This window comes from Myxocyprinus asiaticus, chromosome 21 (genome assembly GCF_019703515.2).
Source record: "Myxocyprinus asiaticus isolate MX2 ecotype Aquarium Trade chromosome 21, UBuf_Myxa_2, whole genome shotgun sequence".
NCBI classification, from domain to species: Eukaryota; Metazoa; Chordata; class Actinopteri; order Cypriniformes; family Catostomidae; genus Myxocyprinus; species Myxocyprinus asiaticus.
This window is the reverse complement of record NC_059364.1, coordinates 1,198,027-1,219,980: the sequence shown is the minus strand read 5'-3', so window position 1 is coordinate 1,219,980 and position 21,954 is coordinate 1,198,027. Positions and strand designations below refer to the sequence as shown.

Here is a 21,954-nt window from a genome sequence, read left to right as displayed (position 1 = left end):
ATAGCCACTTCTGTCGGTCAGAATTACAGGCTGAAGTAGATAACATATACAAATATAGTCTGATTAATCATTCTGGTCGATATATCGGTCTATCACTAATATAACGGTACCATATGCTCTTGTATTATGAAAAAGAGCAGCATGAACATTCTTTAAAATCTCTATTTGTGTTCCACAAAAGAAAGAAAGATGAGTTTAAAACGACACTGTTGAGTAAATTGTAATTTCTTCAAATACGGTCCGACTGACAAAATATCACAGCTTGTCTGCTCTTGGTGGCCAGTAGAGAGGTCACTGCAGTGGACGCAGGTGTACAATAAAAAGGTCACATCGTGTGGGAGGTGACAGTGATGAACGGGGTCACTGTGATGACTCCACCCCGAGCGAGAGAGAGGAAACCCTCTACATACAGACACTGGGGTGTATGGGGCAATAATTCCACCTCTATCAGCAGTCAGAGCCGTCACAGGAGGACGCATTGGGGCTCTTCTCCAGAACGTTCTTCTCTGCTGACCTTTCTGCCATCGTGCTGGAGAGCACCGCAGCGAATCATATAAAAGTGCTGCAGCTGATCCACGGAGCACGCTCTGTGATCCAAACGCCGCTTGAGTAATAACTAATAAACACTAGCAGTGATTGATGAAGACCACCATGGACCCCCTCCATCTGTCTGTGTTCTATCATCCGGCTCAGATTAAACAAGACATCATCCACTAGAGCTGCTGGAGAGAAACCCGACCCCAACCTTCTACAAGAAGTCTACGGCAGCACATGACAACATGTGTCTAAACCCTGAACTGAATCAGCGGTTTCAGTATCGAGTCATTTTTAAAAGAATCAAACTCAGACCAACTAATTGAACCAAGCGTTGCAAATAGCATCAAAGAAGGCCGACTTGAGTTTGCCAGGCAAGAAAAATGGAAGGCGTGCACATTAAACATTGAGAAAGAAAAGTCCTGGCACATGCTTTGAATGCATAAAGTAATTAAAGGACTCGTTTATGATAGTGTTTTACGATGTTCTTGGAGAACTTAAAATAGTTCAAGAACTCATGTCTCTGGATGCTCAGAAATAATTGGGTAATTATATAGGTAATTTTGTATATATAAACAAATGAGATATTAATTATCTCTTCATAGATTTGGACAGTTTTTAAATATTTTTTGTTGCTTTGTTCTCTAAAAGACATCATTTGTGAGGCAAAAACCTGTTTGAAAAACTCTTTAGTGTAAAAGACAGAAGTAATTAGGGCAGTCACAATTATGAGATTTGGATGCCGAATAATTATCAAACAAATAATTGTGATTTTGGTGATCAGTTGTCTGCTTCAGTGCTTTCACGATTAATTGTCATATTTCTTAAGGTGCAAGCGTGCTTCATACACCTCTTCAAAAATGTCTTTTTAAAATATACCAAATTCAAATATAATAAAATAGGGATATATGCTTTCCTTTTAAGGCTTTAAAAAAGGAAATGTTTAAATATCAAATAAATACTTAAAATATGTCTCTCTCTCTTTGGTTAACTTTTGTTTTGGTCAATTTTACAACTTTTTTTTTTTTTTTTTTTTGGAATTCATTAAAAATATATTTGAATTAAAAAATGAACATAATAGAAAATACATATTTTTATTATATTATGCAATAGTAAAATATTTGTCCTATTTTTTTTTTTTTTTTTCTTTTGTTTTATTTTCTCCAGTTTCTCCCCAATTTGGAATGCCCAATTCCCAATGCGCTCTAAGTCCTCGTGGTGGCACAGTGAGTCGCCTCAATCCGGGTGGCGGAGGACGAATCTCAGTTGCCTCCGTGTCTGAGACCGTCAATCCGCGCATCTTATCATGTGACTCGTTGTGCATGACACCGCGGAGACTCACAGCATGTGGAGGCTCATGCTACTCTCCACGAACCACACACAACTTACCACACGCCCCATTGAGAGCGAGAACCACTAATCACGACCACGAGGAGGTTACCCCATGTGACTCTACCCTCCCTAGCAACCAGGCCAATTTGGTTGCTTAGGAGACCTGACTGGAGTCACTCAGCACACACTGGATTCGAACTCGTGACTCCAGGTGTGGTAGTCAGCATCAATACTCGCTGAGATACCCAGGCCTGAGCCGGATCTTTTCAGTGAATCAACAACTACAGTCAACCATGGAGTGGTGGTGGCATAGTGGGCTAAAGCACAGAACTGGTAAGCAGAAGGTTGCCCGTTTGATCCCCACAGCCACCACCATTGTGTCCTTGAGCAAGGCACTTAACTCCAAGTTGCTCCGGGGGGATTTAAGTCACTGTAAGTCACTTTGGATAAAAGTGTCTGCCAAATGCATGCATGCTAATGTAATGTAAATGTAACCAGTGCTGTCTGATTCCCAAACAAATAACCCTTTTGAGCCAGTTTGCTTTTGTTTCTTCTCGTGAATCAAGTACTACAAGAGACACCTTGGCTAGTAGATCATAAAGTTAATATCAGACCCTGGATCAGTATCAAACAGCACATGTACTCACAGTACAGCACAGTAGACGGTTCATATGTCTTTGATTTGAATCACTCGCTTTTCAACTTCAAAAGGAACGAGAAAACGCTTACCATATCTTTTGCTATTGACATCAAAGGTTGCGTCCAATCTTGCATTTTTTTGGCTCAAATTTGTCTAAAAGATTTGTTGCTCTAAAAGATATTGTCCCTGATGTGTAAACTAAGGTTAATGGTTGTCTGTATAGAGGAGAGGTATCTGTTTTATACATTTTATAATGGAGAACTTGAGTAAACAAGTAAATAAAATGGAGACTTGTCAGGATGCACTGAGCGAGATGTCTGTTTCCCGAGCCACTCGCCTCTTTACCGGCCTCATCAATAAACTCGTCACGCTGTCAAATGTCCCAATGACATCACCTTCATTTCCTTACATGATTGACAGCCCAGCAGGTTTACCAGCAGCCAATCCAAAATAAAACACTCCTGTGGCATTATATACAGTATAGCGATTGGAGTGTGTGTCAATATGTGTGTTTGTCTAATATAAAATAGTAATATTCAGGATATAGTTGGCATCCTCTCTTTACTGTTGTTTTACAAGGAGACCCCTCGTGAGCCCTGTGACCCCCTCTTCCCTTTCGGGGCCCGTCACAAATGAGCGTCCCCTCCCCTTATGAACGCCACATCAGGGTCTGCTGAGTTATGGCTTTAAGTGCCGGGCAGCTGAGGGACAATATTAATTGAAAAGCTGAATAAGAGAGAACTGGACAAAACAATCTGCTCACTGCTCGAGAAAGGTCGAGCTGATGGATTCTCCAGCTGTCATGTTGCTGCGCTCAGACGATCATTCCTGCTGTTGTTTATTCAGGTAGTTTCATTTATTCATGCTGAATGTTTGATGCTTCTTGAAACACTATGTCATAAAGGATCTGTGGCTGGTTATTGCTTTAAGAAAAGCTTTCTGACTGCAAGAGTGAGATCATTTTTCAGCGGTGTGTTTGATTTGATTTGTGATCAGTATTTGAGTTTGACAGGAATGACATCTTGTGAGCTGTTTTTGGCAGCTTTGTTTAGCTTTCAGGTTCAACTGATACACATTTCCAATAAGTGAAGTGAGTGAAACAGGAACCCAGTTCTCTTTGCATTCACATTGTGTCTTGCCGTAAAAATGGACTTGGAAAGACCTCATTCTGCTCCATATTTCTCCATTTTAGTTGACCTCTCATCATTTACCACCCTTTACCACACAAAAGGAGACGCTAAGCAGAATGTTTGAGACGTTCGGCCTCAGTTGCCATTCACTGTCACTTCATAAGGTTACCATATGGTGACTGAGGCTAGCATTTAGCTTTGTTTGTGTAACATGGTAGAAGGAAAGTCATAAGGGTTGGAACAAATAGTTGGAGTTAATAAAGAGAAATGTATTTTTCGGGTGAACTATTCCTGTATGCGCCTGGTTTTAGCCATTGAATAACAATGTCAACTAGAGGTCGACCAAATGTGGATTTTGCCGATACCAATAAGTATCAATAAGGTGTTGGAAAAGGCCAATAACCGATTAATCATTCCATAGTTTTAAAATCTGTTAATAGAATAAATAAAAAAAATAGTAGTTTTTGCTTACTATGACGGATACAGACATTGAGGCCAAGAGTCCAAAATGAATAAAATCCAAGATCCAGTTTATTTTGTAGCCAAAATCACAATAATAACCAGAAAAGAAATGAATTTCTTTGCATGTCCTCGCTTCAATTTGGAGCACTTGATTATCTAATCAAAATAATAAAATATGCATTGAAGTGAGGATAAAAATATGGAGTTATGAGCGCATTTACATGCACACCAATACGCTGATTACTCCGGTAAAGGTGTTTACATGCAACGTGAAATCGGCGTAATGGGCAAAAATGTACGCGGTTTATTCTTACGCCGTTTATGACCCAACACCGATGAAGGAACGGCGTTTATTGCGTTTGCATGACCACACACGTTGTCGGATTATTAAGCATAATCAGTGTAAGAACATGCATGTAATAGCACTCAGTGATTGTTTTTATTTCACCTCTAGAGTTTCGATGTTATACTGCAGAATCCTCCAGACGAGGAACACGAAGGTATAATAATAAAAATAAAAAATATCACAACTATCGGTGTTGATTTTTGCCGGTAACTGATAGTTCTAAAAAGCAACTATTGGCACCGATTAATTAGTAAAACCGATATAATTTCAACAATTCAAAGAATTTCAACTTTGACCCCGCTGCTGCTAATCTTCTGAAGCGTCACCCAATGATTACTGGTAGGTCGCTTTTATTAAATAATCGTCTGATCGCGGTTATTTGAGAGAACCGTGATTATTGTGCACTTCAAATTCCAATCACATTTTAATGCACAAATAAGAGGATTTTAAGCGAATATATAAATGCAATCAACGGCACGTTTGTGACAACAAGAGCAGCTCCTTTTCGCAAGAGCTTCTCAGGCGCTCTGATGCGAGCGCGCAGTCTGCAGAGGCTCCTGCCAAACTCCCGTGAAAATATAAAGTAACATACTATATCAACTTCGATAGTGAATGGAAAGCACTCCGGCTTCACTTTAAGCAATCGTGTAATAACAAATGTTACTGGTCATAAGTGGTTCATATTTTCATGACACACAGTAACACAGAGATGAAATGAAATCTCAAAGGTTTTGCTTCATGAGAAATAAGGGCTCGATCCCCAATAAGGGTTAAACCAAAGAGCATTAAAACAGCGTGTGAACGTGAAGGAATTAGGACAGAGGGGGCCTGGGTAGCTCAGTGAGTATTGACGCTAAAAAGATCCGGCTCAAAAGAATCATTTGTTTGGGAATCAGACAGCAATGGTTGTGCTGTAGTTGTTAATTCGCTAAAAAAAAATATAACTAGCTAAATAATCCCATTGCAAAAGACAAAAATATATTTTTAATCAACATAAAACAAACAAACAAACAAAACAAAAAAACGTGAAAATAATATCCTGACTGTTAAGACTTGGTACATTTTCTCAATTCACTCGCCACTGGCAGATGTTGCCAAAAATTAATGGATCCACCATGTGAAAAAGCTCAGGCTGTGTTGCTCTTAAAACAGATCCAGAAGCAGAGCAGCTCTAAACAGCCGTCCTCATCCAAACATCAGTGCATCTTGTCCAGAGCACCGTTAATAGGATTCCTTCAGGGAGGTAGATGGATGGCGAATCCTGGCGGTTTCATCTACTAAAAGACGACATAAATCACGGCGCGGGAGCGAGATGAAGCAGGGGTTATCGCCAGTCTGCCTGCCTCATGAGAAACCTGCATTAAAGCATTAGTGAAATTAATTCATCTTTCATAAGAGGTTGAAGCCGTATCTGTGATCTACGATAACAACCAATTTCTCACTACTGAGTGAGAGTGTGCGAGAAAGCCCTTGATAGACTACACAAATCTGCTGCTTTAAATGGCCTAACATTATGTGGAGTGGCGCTCTCAAGAGAATCATCGGAGATTCACGAGCTATTCACGAAACACGCATAAATCAATGCGCAAACTTTTCTCTTGGTCTGTTTTCTTTCTTCTCTCCCAACGCAACAAACGTTTGTGAGTCAGCAATGTATTGATATTCCTTAAACACTGCGGTGAGGGTTTGTGCTAAACCTCTAAGTATTAAACTTCTACAATCAATTCATCTTAGCGAACAGACTCCAGTCAAACTTTCTTTGTAGATAAGTCTTTAATAACTTTATAATTTAAAGAAATGTAAAAGAAGTCATCGTTTACTTAGCCTGACGTTGTTCCAAACCCATTAGACTTTGTCTTTTATTTTTTGGCTGGGTGAACTAGCAAACTTGGAAAGTCTCTCTTTGATTTACATTGACAGAATGTTCAATTAAAAAATTAAACAACACTGTAATTTCTGCATACCGAATTCCAATTGGTCATCTTTCTTACATCTGTTTTTCTATTGATGGTGCGTTTTACTATAAATCTCTCTCTTTCTGTATTTTGTATACAACTTTTCAAACCATCATTTTGTTGGCTTGACATAACCAACATACTGTAACTCTACAAACTTGTTTCAGGGATTTTTCAATCTATCCATCCATCCATCCATCTGTCGTTTGTCTATTTATCCATCCATCCATCCTACTGTTTATCTATCTATCTATCTCTCTCTCTCTCTGTCTGTCTGTTCGTCTATCCACCCATCCATCCGTCTGTTTATCCATCCATCCTTCCATCATCTATCTATCTCTCTCTCTCTCTGTCTGTCTGTTCATCTATCCACCCATCCATCCATCTCTGTTTATCCATCCATCCATCCTCTATCTATCTGTCTGTCTGTCCGTCTATCCATCCATCCGTCTGTTTATCCATCCATCCATCCATCTATCTCTCTCTCTCTGTTCGTCTATCCACCCATCCATCCATCTGTTTATCTATCTATCTCTCTCTCTCTCTGTCTGTCTGTTCGTCTATCCACCCATCCATCCGTCTGTTTATCCATCCATCCATCCATCTATCTCTCTCTCTCTGTCTGTTTGTCTATCCACCCATCCATCCATCTGTTTATCCATCCATCCATCCATCCTCTATCTATCTATATCTATCTCTCTCTCTATCTCTCTGTCTGTCCATCTATCCACCCATCCATCCGTCTGTTTATTCATCCATCCATCCATCCTCTATCTATCTGTCTGTCTGTCTGTCTGTCTATCCATCCATCAATCCGTCTGTTTATCCATTCATCCATCCTCTATCTATCTATCTATCTATCTGTCTGTCTGTCTGTCTATCCACCCATCCATCTGTTTATCCATCCATCCATCCATCCTCTATCTATCTGTCTGTCCATCTATCCATCCATCCATCCATCCGTCTGTTTATCCATCAATCATCCTCTATCTATCTGTCTGTCTGTCTATCCATCCATCCATCCATCCGTTTATCCATCCATCCATCCATCCTCTATCTGTCTGTCCGTCCGTCCATCTGTTTATCCATCCATCCATCCATCCATCATCTATCTCTCTCTCTCTCTATCTCTCTGTCTATCTCTCTGTCCATCTGTCTGTCTATCCACCCATCCATCTGTTTATCCATCCATCCTCTATCTCTCTCCATCTGTCTGTCCGTCTATCCATCCATCCATCCATCCGTCTGTTTATCCATCCATCCATCCTCTATCTATCTGTCTGTCTATCTATCCATCCATCCATCTGTCTGTTTATCCATCCATCCATCTGTCTGTTTATTCATCCATCCATCCTCTATCCATCTATCTGTCCGTCCATCTGTTTATCCATCCGTCCATCCATCCATCCTCTATCTATCCGTCCGTCCATCTGTTTATCCATCCATCCATCCATCCATCCATCATCTATCTATCTATTTGTCTATCCATCCGTCCATCTATTTATCCATCCATCTATCTGTCTATCCATCCGTCCATCTATTTATCCATCCATCTATCTGTCTATCCATTCATCCGTCTGTTTATCCATCCATCCATCCATCCATCCATCCATCCTCTATCTATCTATCCGTCCGTCCGTCCGTCTATCTGTTTATCCATCCATCCATCCATCCAACCATCCTCTATCTATCTATCTATCTATCTTATTTTTTGGCTGGGTGAACTAGCAAACTTGGAAAGTCTCACTTTGATTTACATTGACAGAATGTTCAATTAAAAAATTAAACAACATTGTAATTTCTGCATACCGAATTCCAATTCAGAACATCAGACAATAAACATCCTCTATCTATCTGTCCATCTATCCATCCATCCACCCATCCGTCTGTTTATCTATCTATCTATCTGTCCATCTGTTTATCTATCTATCTATCTGTCTGTCTGTCTGTCTGTCTATCTGTCTGTCTGTTGTTTGTTTTAGAAACTTTACCAATATCGTTTACTTTAAATATCACCACTATTCTTTTGCTGTCTTGCGAGCGCTGACATTTCCTTCAAGAAATGCAATTCAAGCGTTGTGCTAATGTGTTTGCTTCAGTGTGCTGTTGGTTTGCAGGTGTGGCGGTTATATAAATGTAATTGCTTTCAGATAGTGTGTGAATGTGGCGTTCATCTCGTGTGGGAGATAAAGTGAAGTGGGATGTTACTCGTGAAAGAGGCGGAAATCAGTATCAGCGCGTGAAAGGGCAGCTTAGTGTTTTCTGCATATATTTACAGGACGCGGTTCAGCCGAGCGCGGGTAACTGATGGGCACACAGAATCGAGCTGACACATGGCGATCGTGCTCTTTATTAGTATATCAGCTGCACATGTACAGAGACACACACACACACAGTATGTCACAGTAGAATGCAACAGATCAGAATAGAAATATCATATTCTTGAGTGTGTGTGAATTCTGAAATTACTTTTAAAGTAGGAAAATATCAACCAACATTATGAATCAATACGCCTACTGAATTACTATCAGATGAATTGCTAATTACCCCCAATATTACATTCATTGTAATTGCATGTTTCAAACATTTTAATGAACGATCCGCTAAAACATTCAAAACAACTGAGAGAAGTGCCGACCAATATGGACTTTTTAAAGGCTGTTCAAATACCAATATCTAGATATAAGAACAGAAATGTTTATGATTAGTCAGACTTTTCTTGGTTTCAAAGAAACAAAAATTGCTTCTAATAAAGGGACAGTATGAGTATGTGCTTTACTGTGAACAAAATAAACAGATTTTATGTTGTACCCTAAAAGTGTGAAATGTGCACTGAATATACAATCGTATATTTTTCAATGAGCATGTGCAGATCTGTCATGTGCTTGTCTTCATGTCTCTGTAGCTCCCGTCTTTAACACACAACAGGATTCAGATGGCAGTGACTGTGAGGGAGAACTGAACCCACCTCAGGAAAATAGTCTTGAGGAAACTTCTCTTTCTCCAGCATGCCGGTGCTCGCCAGTGTGTCAGAGTAAACCTCCTTACCAACCACCTTCTTGAACTTCTTGACTGTATGAGAGCACACACGAGGAGGAACACCAGACAATAAACATCATTCATCATCATATAAACATGCAGAAATGTTCAGTGAGGTTTATGAAAGTGCTCAGGGCTTCATCAGGCTAGTGCGACACCTACTGGTAACACAGAGAAATTAAGATTTAATCTAGACGTCAAAGTGAGAAACATTAAAGAATCTTACTGTGACAATCAGAAATGTGAAAGAAGTTTCTTCTGATGCATACTGGACTGTTTTAAAGGGAATTAACACATATTCGAATTGAATGACAATAAAATTGTCATGTATTTATGTTGTGCTTAATAGTCAACATTTACATTAACATTAGTAAACAACATTAATTAACATGAACTAACAATGAATAATACTTTTACAGCATTTATTAATCTTGGTTAAATGTTCATTTCAACATATTCTAACATTAGTTAATGCACTATGAACTAACAATCTAACAATGAAACATTTTATTTTGATTAACATTAACAAGATTAATAAAGAGTCTACAGTAAAACAATATTCTATTCACTGTTAATTTAATGATAACTAATGTATTTACTAATGTTAACAAATGTAACATTATGCTATCGATATTATAGACTGTATAGTTTTTAGCAGAAAACATGTTTTATCTATAGTTATATTGCAGTCAGCATGATTGTTGTAGGCTAAAAGTTTTTTTGTTTTTTTACAAACACATGGTTTTACTATAGTAATATTAAAAAACTATGAAAAGTTAAATAACCATGCACTTTTTAGGCAAAACCCGTTTTAATACAGTATACTGTATCTATATAGTAACCATTACTGTTCACTACATTACTGTTCACTATAATCTAGTGGTTACTGTAGTTTTATTTCAAATTCCATGGTATTTGTAGAAAATTTAAATAACCACAAAATTATGATTTTTTATTACCATGGTTTTTGTTTTCCTGTATTATTAATACGGTTTTACTACAAATAGCAAGTTTGAAAAATGGTTATTTTACTAAAACCATGGTAAATTTATTGTGACGGCACGCAAACTTATTGCGAGGGAACGCAAAACTTATTGCGAGGGAACGCAAACTACTGAGAGGGAACACAAATCTTATTGCGAGGGAACGCAAAACTTATTGCAAGGGAAAGCATACTACTGAGAGGGAACACAAATCTTATTGCGAGGGAACGCAAATTATTGCGAGGGAACGCAAAACGTATTGCGAGGAAACGCAAAACTTATTGTGAGGACACACGAACTATTGGGAGGGCACGCAAAACTTATTGCGAGGGAACACATAATGTATTGCAAGGACACGCAAAACTTATTATGAGGACACGCAAACTATTGCGAGGGAATGCAAAACTTATTGCGAGGGAACGCAAAACTTATTGCAAGGGAACGCAAACTATTGCGAGGGAGCGCAAATTATTGCGAGGGAATGCAAAAATTATTGTGAGGACATGCAAAACTTATTGCTAGGGAACGCAAACTATTGCGAGGGAATGCAAAAATTATTGTGAGGGAATGCAAAACTTATTGCGAGGGAATGCAAAACTTATTGCGAGGGCACGCAAACTATTGCAAGGGAATGCAAAACTTATTGTGAGGGCACGCAAACTATTGCGAGGGAGCGCAAACTATTGCGAGGGAATGCAAAAATTATTGTGAGGGAATGCAAAAATTATTGTGAGGGAATGCAAAACTTATTGCGAGGGCACGCAAACTATTGCAAGGGAATGCAAAACTTATTGTGAGGGAATGCAAAACTTATTGCGAGGGCACGCAAACTATTGCAAGGGAATGCAAAACTTATTGTGAGGGAATGCAAAACTTATTGTGAGGAAATGCAAAACTTATTGCTAGGGCACGCAAACTATTGCGAGGGAATGCAAAACTTATTGCGAGGGAATGCAAAACTTATTGTGAGGAAATGCAAAACTTATTGTGAGGAAATGCAAAACTTATTGCTAGGGCACGCAAACTATTGCGAGGGAATGCAAAACTTATTGCTAGGGCACGCAAACTATTGCGAGGGAATGCAAAATTTATTGTGAGAGCACGCAAACTATTGCGAGGGAATGCAAAATTTATTGTGAGAGCACGCAAACTATTGCGAGGGAATGCAAAAGTTATTGCGAGGGAGCGCAAACTATCGCGAGGGAACGCAAAACGTATAGCGAGGACACGCAAAACTTATTGAGAGGACACGCAAAACTTATTGAGAGGACACGCAAACTATTGCGAGGGAACGCAAAACATATTGGGAGGACACTCAAACTATAGTGAGGACACGCAAAATTATTGCGAGGGAACGTAAAATGTATTGGGAGGGAACAATAGACAATAATTAGTTATTTATTTCCATATTACAGAAGAAAGTCTGTAACACATCATAAATTAGAGGGAGCACAACAAACAATACCATTATGAATTAATACGTAACAATTAAAAAAATACAAAATACTTTTTTTTATAATATGGTCATGAGAATTAGATTTTTGGCATCACAGTAATGTAATTTGTGGGGATATGTGCTTAAAATGTCAAGAAAATGTCACAAACTTCATTTTCTTTATGCAAAATAAAATCCCCCATTTCTTTTATTCTGGGGTGAAATATGACGCTGATATGTTATCATGGACAGATTTGGTAAGATGTCGCCCTCACAGTTGAGCTGACTGATGGTTTTTATGTAGAGCGCGATTAGACCAATCATAGTGTGGCATTTAAGAGCTCAGGGTTTGAGCTGGGCTGAATGGGGGTCACTCGCCCTTCACGGGGGCCGCCGGCCGCTAATGCTGACGCCCGTGTAATGGGAGTGGCTTTAATTAGCGAGACCACCAGGACATGCAACATTTGACCCCTACCACTGATGAGGTCACCGCTAACTGTCCAATAGTTTGAGTGCACTATTAGCGAAGGCAGAAATCTCATGAATTAAATCCTAATATTAATAAGCATTACTGTTACCTAGAACTAACTCCGTTTTAGCATGTTTTATAGCTGCTGGAACAACCTTGAGCGCACAGGTTTGATGGAAATGATGAGCGTGTGTGACACATCTTATTAAAGCTAACGCTCAGAGGAAGAGAGCAGACGACACACGTACCTTTGAAATCAAACTGCTGGATGTTTTTCAGCGATTCGTGGAGGAAGTAGCAACATCCCAGCGCCTGAAAGAGAAAAAGAGAATTTAGACAACGATATATAAACTGAAAGAGGCGGTTAGACTTGTGAACAACAGTAAAATTAACTAGACTTTTACATTCTCTAAAGAAAATGTGAGCGGCACTGTCCAGGCAGTTAGTATCATGATACTAGTGTGTTGAGCATTGCCGCACTGACAAAACAATCAAATTAATTAATTAAACTGTTAAACTACTGGCCTGACCAACATAAAATAGATATCATTTTAAAGTTTAGAAGCTGGACTTTACAATGCATGTTGGCTATATGACCAACTCTTAACAAGAGTTTTTATTTTATTTTTATTTTTTTTGCTTTTAAATTAAAAGTGTTCTGATTTCATAACTTATGAAATAATTATAGAGATGTTCAGGTCATAGTCCAAAAACCCAAAAGACAATTAGCATGTTTTTATAATGACAGTTTTAAATAAAAGATTATAATAAGTCCTGTGGTTAAAATTACTTGAAAAACATAAATTACACACAGTCACACCTCAAACGTTAATTTTGAAGCTATTGTTTATTTTTAAAAACGAGTGTTGCTATCACAATGCTAATTAAGGACTACAACTCCCATCAGCATTTGAGCTACATGCCTTAAAAAATATACAACTGTTGAAGTCCTTATTTAGCGACGGGTAAGCAAAATTCATTTTTAAAAGACACAACAGCTTCAAAATCCACTACTTAACTCTTGTGCGTCAATAAAAAAAACTCAGAGGTCCTTAGAGGACAAAAATATCCACCATAAAAATATTATATATTAATATTATTTTCCACTTTCGCTGACTGATTTTTTAACCAACATCAGTCCTGATCATAACTACCAAATATTCATTCATTTTCAGGATTTTAACCCTTTAAATGCCAGTTTGTTTATATAATGCCACTGTTGTTTTTTACACACACACACACAAATTTCTCAATACACACATACAAAACACACTCTGACATCCATACCAACACACACACCCACACAATATTATCTGCATCATTTATTCAATTGGCCTGCAGTGCTCTATAATACAGCAAACAGAAAATAGGGGAAAAGCTTGTATTTGCTCCATTTGCTGAACATGAGAAAAATGGCGCCATCTGGTGGAAAATATTAAAATTGTAAATTTTGAAGCCAGGGCTCCAGAATGAAAGCATAATATCATAGAATTCATGATTTTATGCTTTAATGGCACTGGGATCCAATATTGCAGTTTTAATGGGTTTCAATGGGGAAATTTTTGTCCTGAAGGTCCTGAGTGTAACTATTTTGTGTACACAGTGTATTATGGATGTATTATAGGAACTGAGGTTGAAATATCAAAGTTCCCCCAAAAATACACACCCTTCGCTAAATTAATACCGCTGGCATTAACACAGACAAAATGATCGAAAAAACAAAAATGAAAAAGACAAAAATGTCCCGAAGGTCATACAAGGGTTAAGTATGACTGTGTGTAATTTATGTTCTAGAACAAAACATGAAAGTGATCTAATTTTACTTGTATTTTGACCATTCCTATTCTAAAAACCATGGTGAATTTCTGGGTTTGCCTACAAATTGATCTCATCTGAACAGCTCTATTTAATGTATTATACAGTCAAAACATCATTCAGACTGAAGAGGTCTCGAGTAGAATACAACATGCATTTTGTTTCACTCACTCAAATATATAGAGTAAAAACCGTGAAAGCACAGAGTTTATACTAGGGCTGTGTCGATACAATCAAATATCGATATATATCGCGATACATTTTCTCATGATATTGTATCAATACTTTACATCCATTTATCAATATTTATTTTCAACTATGCATGCATTCACATCATGTCCAGCATTTCAATAAAGAAGCTGTTTGTCTAAATAAGTGTTAACTCTGAGCGCTGTTTCTCAGTGCAGTCAGAGACGCTTTAATGAGGCGCAACACTGAGACAGAGTCATTTATCTCCAGACATGCTGGGACTCTCTCACGCATTTGGTACGGGGGCCTGGCAAAAAATATTGATTTGCAGCTTAATCACGATCTTCATTTGAACGATCCCAATGTTGATTATTAAAATCCCCAAATCGCTCATTTATTCTATGTGCAATCCTCTACAATGCGTGATAATCACTCACATACGCTTTCTGTGATTAGCCTCTGGCTGGTAATTTGTCAGATTTCACTCACTAGCGTACATTAGTGGCGAAGTTCATCACCGAGATCTTTTCACTGCATTTTGAGAGTAAACGTATGTTTTGACTCGTTCCGCGTAATGTGTGTCCAAAGACGAGATCCACACAAATGCGATCTTTCGTTGATGTAAGAGATTCTTGCATTCCCTGAATCTATCACGTTTCTCTCGTCGAATTCGCAAAGTCTGGGAACAAGAAAATGCTGTGGTTCTTCCAAGAAAGCCTTCCTTTACTCCTCGCCTCGCATAACATGAGATCTTTAATGGATGATCTCAGAAATTTGGCCAGAATTGATCGGGGCCTATCTCCCTCAGCGGATCTCCAGCTTATGGCCTGTTATGTTGAGCAGACTCGGGAAGAGCTCGTCTAGGAATTTCACTATGTCTCGACCTTCCTCATGCTCAGGAATTCCAACAATTCGGATGTTGTTTCATCAATTACGATTCTCCAAATCCTCCAGTTTTTCCCAAATGCGTTGCAAGACTGTCTTGGTCGCTAGCAGATTAGCTGCTAATTCCCTCTCCGATGACTCCAGATAATCGATCCGTCTTTCGACGTCTGACAATCTTGTAACCAACTCAGAGAACTTCGACTCCATGGAAGTGATCAGTCGATGTATTACAGCCAAATCCTCCAAGTCTGCAACAACTTCGTCACCATTGCCGACACATTCATCAATTCATGCCGGATTTCTTTCAGTTCACCGTCCGAATTGAGTCTGGGGCTTCCAGCCTGCCGCTGCGGGGTATCAGCTTGAGCATGTAAGTGTCTTTTAATGTCTCCAGAGCATGAGGATTTTCAACTTTTTGATATATTGTCTTCCTAGAACAGTTAAGAATCAGAGTGTATCGAATCTCACCGGTTTATGACACAAATAGCATTAAAACTAGCAAAGTGCGCAGAGCTTGCTGCTCACACGTCCGCTCCTCGCACGGCGCCACACGACTCCATTGAATAAAGTTTCTTTTAATATCCTTTTCTGTTCTTTACAGTCAGTTGTTGATCATAAACAACAAAATCAACATGGATGCTGTAACACCATTCAACCAAAACACTGTCAAATTCCCTTCCGCTGGTCTTAAAGAGACCATTTTAGAACTAGTACACATATCAGTGTAAATAACTTGTAAACAGTACAAAGTAGGCATGTAAACAACAAACATGTAACAATATATACACCAATCAGCCACAACATTAAAACCACCTGCCTAATATTGTGTAGGTCCCCCTCGTGCCACCAAAACAGCGCCAACCCGCATCTCAGAACAGCATTCAGTGATGATATTCTTCTCACCACAATTATACAGAGTGGTTATCTGAGTTACCGTAGACTTTGTCAGTTCAAACCAGTTTGGCCATTCTCTGTTGACCTCTCTCATCAACAAGGCGTTTCCGTCCACAGAACTGCCGCTCACTGGATGTTTTTGGCACCATTCGGAGTAAATTCTAGAGACTGTTGTGTGTGAAAATCCCAGGAGATCAGCAGTTACAGAAATACTCAAACCAGCCCATCTGGCACCAACAATCATGCCACAGTCCAAATCACTGAGATTTCCCCATTCTGATGGTTGATGTGAATATTAACTGAAGCTCCTGACCCGTACCTGCATGATTTTATGCACTGCACTGCTGCCACATGATTGGCTGATTAGATAAGCGCATGGATGATTGTTGGTGCCATACTGTATGTGAGCAAAATGGACATTATAACTGAACTATACCCAACAGAATTAGAATTGAAAGCTTGTAAATTGGAATCGAATCAGGATATCGCGATATATATCAAATCGTGATATGTGTCGTGATGTATTGCAATACCTATCGTATTGATAGGTGGCTAGCGATACCCGGCCCATGCTTACACGTTGTAAACAGATGTGGCTTTTTGTCATGTTTTTTACTGATGAAACTTCATGAAACTGACTATAAAGACAGCAGATGCTCCCAATTAAAATGAGCCCAAATACAATGTGACATGATGCTTAGAAGTTAAAATAATCTGAGGAAATGCAAAGCTACCTCATCCTGGTGGAGGGTCTCTGGTTACAAAGCAGATGGCATAGCCTGCATCGTAGGTTTGACGCAAACGTATAATCAGCCTTTAGGTTTAGAGGTTTGTTCATATCCCTAACCCCGAGTATAAGCAATAGCAATAGCGATGCTTGACTTAGCTAATACAACTAAAAAGAAAACTACTTATTTTAGTTTTAATGCCAATACCAAAGTCAAATGTATTGATATATACACAAAGCCACAAAAAGCACAATTTCTCTTATGAATATGAATAATGGTCCCTGATGAAGAATTGTAGTGCAGTAAAACTCTTTTCTTATGTAACGAGTTCACCGCGCTCAAACATAACATGGACCCGATTCTGTCAAAGTGGTGCGAGCCTCTCAATGCGCACAGTCAGAATTTAGCATGAAAAAAAAGATTTACTTCAATAGGATTATATTCTTCATTTCTACTGAACAATCAGACAGTTTCTCAGTCTGCAGACGAGCCAAACAAACGAAAGCGTTGGGGATTTGATGCGGTTCACAGTTCACTAAGCGCTTTTCTGAGGGGCTTTTACACCTCCAGTCCTGCAGTTGGCCTAAAAACAGAGCGACCTGTTTCCTGTGCTCTCGGGGCTCAAAGCAGCGGCCCAAAACTGTGGGGTAATACTCTCAATAGTGCTCTAAATCTCTTCACCCCTACGAGAGCGAGGAGAAAAGACAGAGATATGGAGAATCATGGGAAGAGGGACGTCCGGGCATGAGAGAATACGAACAGAGAAATAAAACATACAGTTGTAAGCAAGAGAAGACAACAATAGAAATGGTCCGACGTGGATTGAAAGGCCATCTGACGTTCTCAGGTTTTCTCTGGTCCAGTGATCTTCAGCCAGCGTCTAGAGCGCTTTAAAGGGATAGCTATGCCATTATTTGCTCACCCTCATGTCGTTCCAAACCTGAATGCAGTCATTCGTCATGAAACCTTTTTTCCAAACAACAGTTAATAGTGACCACATCCATCAAGCACCAAAAAGGGCATAAAAGTAGAGCTGGATAATAATATCGATTTTCCAGATTCCTTCACTGTGTTGACGGTAAAAGTTTGGTTTGACTCGTTCCGTGTAATGTGTGTCCAAAGACAAGATCCACACAATCCATTTCTCATTGAATAATGTTTCTTTTAATATCCTTTCTGTTCTTTACTCTCAGTTGTTGATCAAGAACAACAAAAATAGAAACTTTTAATTCTAATCACACTTCAGCACAGATGCGGTGCGACAACTAACGCTGAACTGACTCGCTCGCTGAACTGACCCTATTCTTAAAGAGACAGTACCGTTTTAGCACTTGTTCTACATATTAATGTAAATACTTTTAAATAGCACAAATAATGCATGTAAACAATAAAAAATTAAATATGCAATATAATATATGCAATACTGTATTTATTGATGGAATACATGGAATTTGTACATTTTTTAAAAAGCTCAAATGTGGCCAAAATGATGAAAAACTATTGATGTTAAAATAAAATTGGTAAAATTAATATTTTCATAATGCACCCAGTCAGAAAGTCCCTGTATGATTAACTACATTAGCTGAGGAAGAATTTAATTCATATGTAAGCAAAATTAACATTATAACTGAAATATTCACAAATGAATCGAGAGCTTGCGAGTCAGATCTAAATGGTAAATCTGCATCAATACCCAGCACTACTTAACCCTTCCACGACCTTATGGGTCAAATTGACCCTTTTGAATTTTTAACACTGATTCACATCAATTTAATGTAATTATGAACTGTTGTATGGAAAAGAATGTTGAATGTTGCATGAAGATACTTAAAAAGTTCCACAGACAATACAGCATACGGGTTTGGAAAGACATGAGGGTGAGTAAATGATAACAACTGGATGAACTATACTTTAAAGTGATGAGTAGAGTTCTGTTAGATGAAAACGATGATGAAGGTTTGGTCGGCTGGCACTGAAGGACTGTGGGCACAAGAAGCCCTTCTGCATTATTTATGAGCAGCAGCACATCTTCAGATTAAACATGTGCTGATTTGTCACAAGCACAAACAGAAGGTCTCGCTCATGTCTCAACGCATGACAGCGGTCGGCTCAAAACACTCGCACACATTTAATTGATGAATACATTCTCGGTGTTGACCCAGAATGCCCGACGCTCTTCACTTCTGTAGGAGAAGAATGCAGCAGAGTGTCACGGGCGAGATGAAGGTCAGTTTCCAGTAACGGCTCGTGTTTATTTTGGTTTGCTTTAGTTTATGTGCTTTTTCACCTCAAACTGCCAATGAATGAGAAAAGACAAAGAGAGAGAGAAAGAGAGGCTTTCTAAACATGAAGTGAATGCAACTATCAGCAAACCAATAAAAGACTTTCTGGAATATACAGAATATTTGAAAGTTCAACATATGTGAACTGCTCCATTACTTTGAGTTTTATGCACTAGACTAAAAATGAAGATTTCATTGCTAATATAATGAAATCATTTTTATTTTTGAGAAAACGGACTAAAGATTCCACACACACACACACACACACACACACACACACACACACATAACTGGCCATTAATTGACAGAATTGGAACATTTAATTAAGCAAACATTAAATAATTAACCTCTAACTCTGGAGCATTTTTGGGATTCCGCCAGCAATTTGTAACACTCAAATTTAAAAGCTCACCATTTACACATACAGTGTTTTTTGTCCTAAATTTGTAAGCATGTAATTCTGGTTCTGTTCACCCCATTTCCCTCCTTATTTTATTCCACTAGATGGCAGCAAATACTAGAAAAAATAATTATCATAAAATGCCGATCTGAAATGTAGGTGGCGCTACATCTCGGCCTCTGAGTGGACTACAAGCTCAATCTAAGTTTCATTAAAAAACTGATGTTTGCGATCATGTATAACATTTTATCATTTACATTTACGCATTTGGCAGACGCTTTTATCCAAAGCGACTTACAGTGCACTTATTACAGGGACAATCCCCCTGGAGCAACCTGGAGTTAAGTGCCTTACTCAAGGACACAATGGTGGTGGCTGTGGGGATCAAACCGGCATCCTTCTGATTACCAGTTATGTGCTTTAGTCCACTACGCCACCACCAGGTGTGATGGTGTAAATATTTCTGATGATTTGTTTTGCATGCTTTTCCTGCGGCACCACATCTAAGATATAACATTGGATTATTCACACAAGCAAGCTCACAGACAAGTAAACAATGGCTCATTTTTTAGAGAACTTCCTAAGGTAAAAGCAGATATTAAGTTTTTAACTATTTGGAGCTTACAGCAGCAGTTATCTGAGCATAAATGAGACATTTGTATTTGATGACTTACAGAAATTATATTTCACTTTGTGATTATTTTGAAAATCTTTTAAACTGTGGTATTAGTGCAACATAATAAACTATGCAGTCACATTCATGAGAATGAGAGCTTTCATTTGATATATGACATGTCTATTTAAGTGCTATTTTAAAGACTTTTATATTCATATTAATATTTCTACCACATAACCACTAGGTGGCGCTAATTTGCGACGCTGATGATTTAAGGCCTTATTTAGTTATTTTAAGTAACAACTGCAGAAGCGATGGTTATCAGTGAAAAGTTCAGATTCTAAACTTTCAAACAATACCACATATGCCTGACTTATGTATTCATAGATTTGAGCATTTTAAGCATAAACTTTTTGTGTGATATAGCTGCCACTTTGGACCTGCCAGCAGGTCCACAGAGTTGAACAGGTTAAGACATAAATAACAGCTGAAGTAAAAAATAAAAATAATAATGTCCATATATCTTAAATGTGGTCTCGCAAAGCATTCTTTTTTCTTTTTTTTTTATTTTATCCCCAATTTGGAATGACCAATTCCCAATGTGCTTTTTGGAGTGGTGGTGGTGTAGTGGACTAAATAGGTTGTTGGTTCGATCCCCACAGCCACCACCATTGTGTCCTTGAGTAAGGCACTTAACTCCAGGTTGCTCCAGGGGGATTGTCCCTGTAATAAGGGCACTATAAGTCGCTTTGGATAAAAGCGTCTGCCAAATGCATAAATGTAAATGTAAATGTTTTAAGTCCTCGTGGTCACGTAGTGATTCGCCTCAATCCGGGTGGCGGAGGACGAATCCCAGTTGCCTCCGTGTCTGAGACCGTCAACCCGCGCATCTTATCACGTGGCTTGTTGAGCGTGTATACAGTCACATGCCGCGTGTGGAGGCTTCACGGCATCCACCGCGGCAACCACGCACAACTCACCACGCACCCCACCGAGAACGATCCACATTATAGCGACCACAAGGAGGTCACTACCCACTCCAGGGGTGGTAGTCAGCATATTTTACCACTGAGCTACCCAGGCCCCCTCACAAAGCCTCGAAGTCTGTTAATCTGTGACAGTCTGTTTATAGGTATGTATACCATGTAATGATTTGCTGAGGATAATATAATAAAGTTTGTAGTTATATAAGTTATTGCATAGTGTTATATATCCATCACAACAGGTAAGTACCATCACTAACAACAGTATCAGTGTTTTTTTGATGCACAGATAAAAAAGAACTCAATCAGCCCAGCAAATGCATCAACTCTAAAATAAATGATAAACACTCACACGCACCACATCATTATCTCCATCATCATCATATAAATTCTATACACAAGCTCTAATAAATATTTAACATCAAAGTTCAAGCCGCCTGCCCCCCTCCACCTCCTCCTCACGAGCCGAGCCGAGAGCGCTTCATGAAGAACCGATTGTATTACCGGCCCGCAATTAATCCATTTGTTCCGCACAGTGACAGACTCCAAATATTAATTGGTGCCAGAGCGCGCTGACAGAAAGTGCTTATCTTTTAAACGGTGCCTTACAATGGCCAGTGTCAAGCGTATGTTTGTCACGTCCGCCGGTATTGATTACCTGCCAGATTCACTTGAAATAATTAAAAGTATATTTTACATATTTAGAAAGCGCACTGTCACGGGCACTACTTAATTTACCATCAGTACCCTCTGTGAAGTGTGAGGTGCGGCTGGGATGAGCATGGAATGAGTAATCGTGGTAATTACACACAGAAAGACAATAAGTGAGTCATAAAG

General features: G+C 38.9%; 2 protein-coding genes across 2 annotated transcripts in view; both read right to left on the bottom strand.

Annotated features, from left to right (window-relative positions):
* Nucleotides 1-21,954, bottom strand: part of LOC127411940 (serum response factor-like) — an 896,621-nt gene that overhangs the window by 385,853 nt on the left and 488,814 nt on the right. The window lies entirely within an intron of this gene.
* The window catches only part of LOC127411960 (inositol polyphosphate-5-phosphatase A-like), a 229,095-nt gene that overhangs the window by 95,169 nt on the left and 111,972 nt on the right, over nt 1-21,954 (bottom strand). Inside the window, exons 5-6 of the mRNA XM_051647929.1 lie at nt 12,574-12,637; nt 9,368-9,471 (exon numbers count right to left, since the gene is read on the bottom strand). Coding sequence (XP_051503889.1) covers nt 9,368-9,471; nt 12,574-12,637 — 168 coding nt within the window. The remainder of the gene's footprint in view (nt 1-9,367; nt 9,472-12,573; nt 12,638-21,954) is intronic.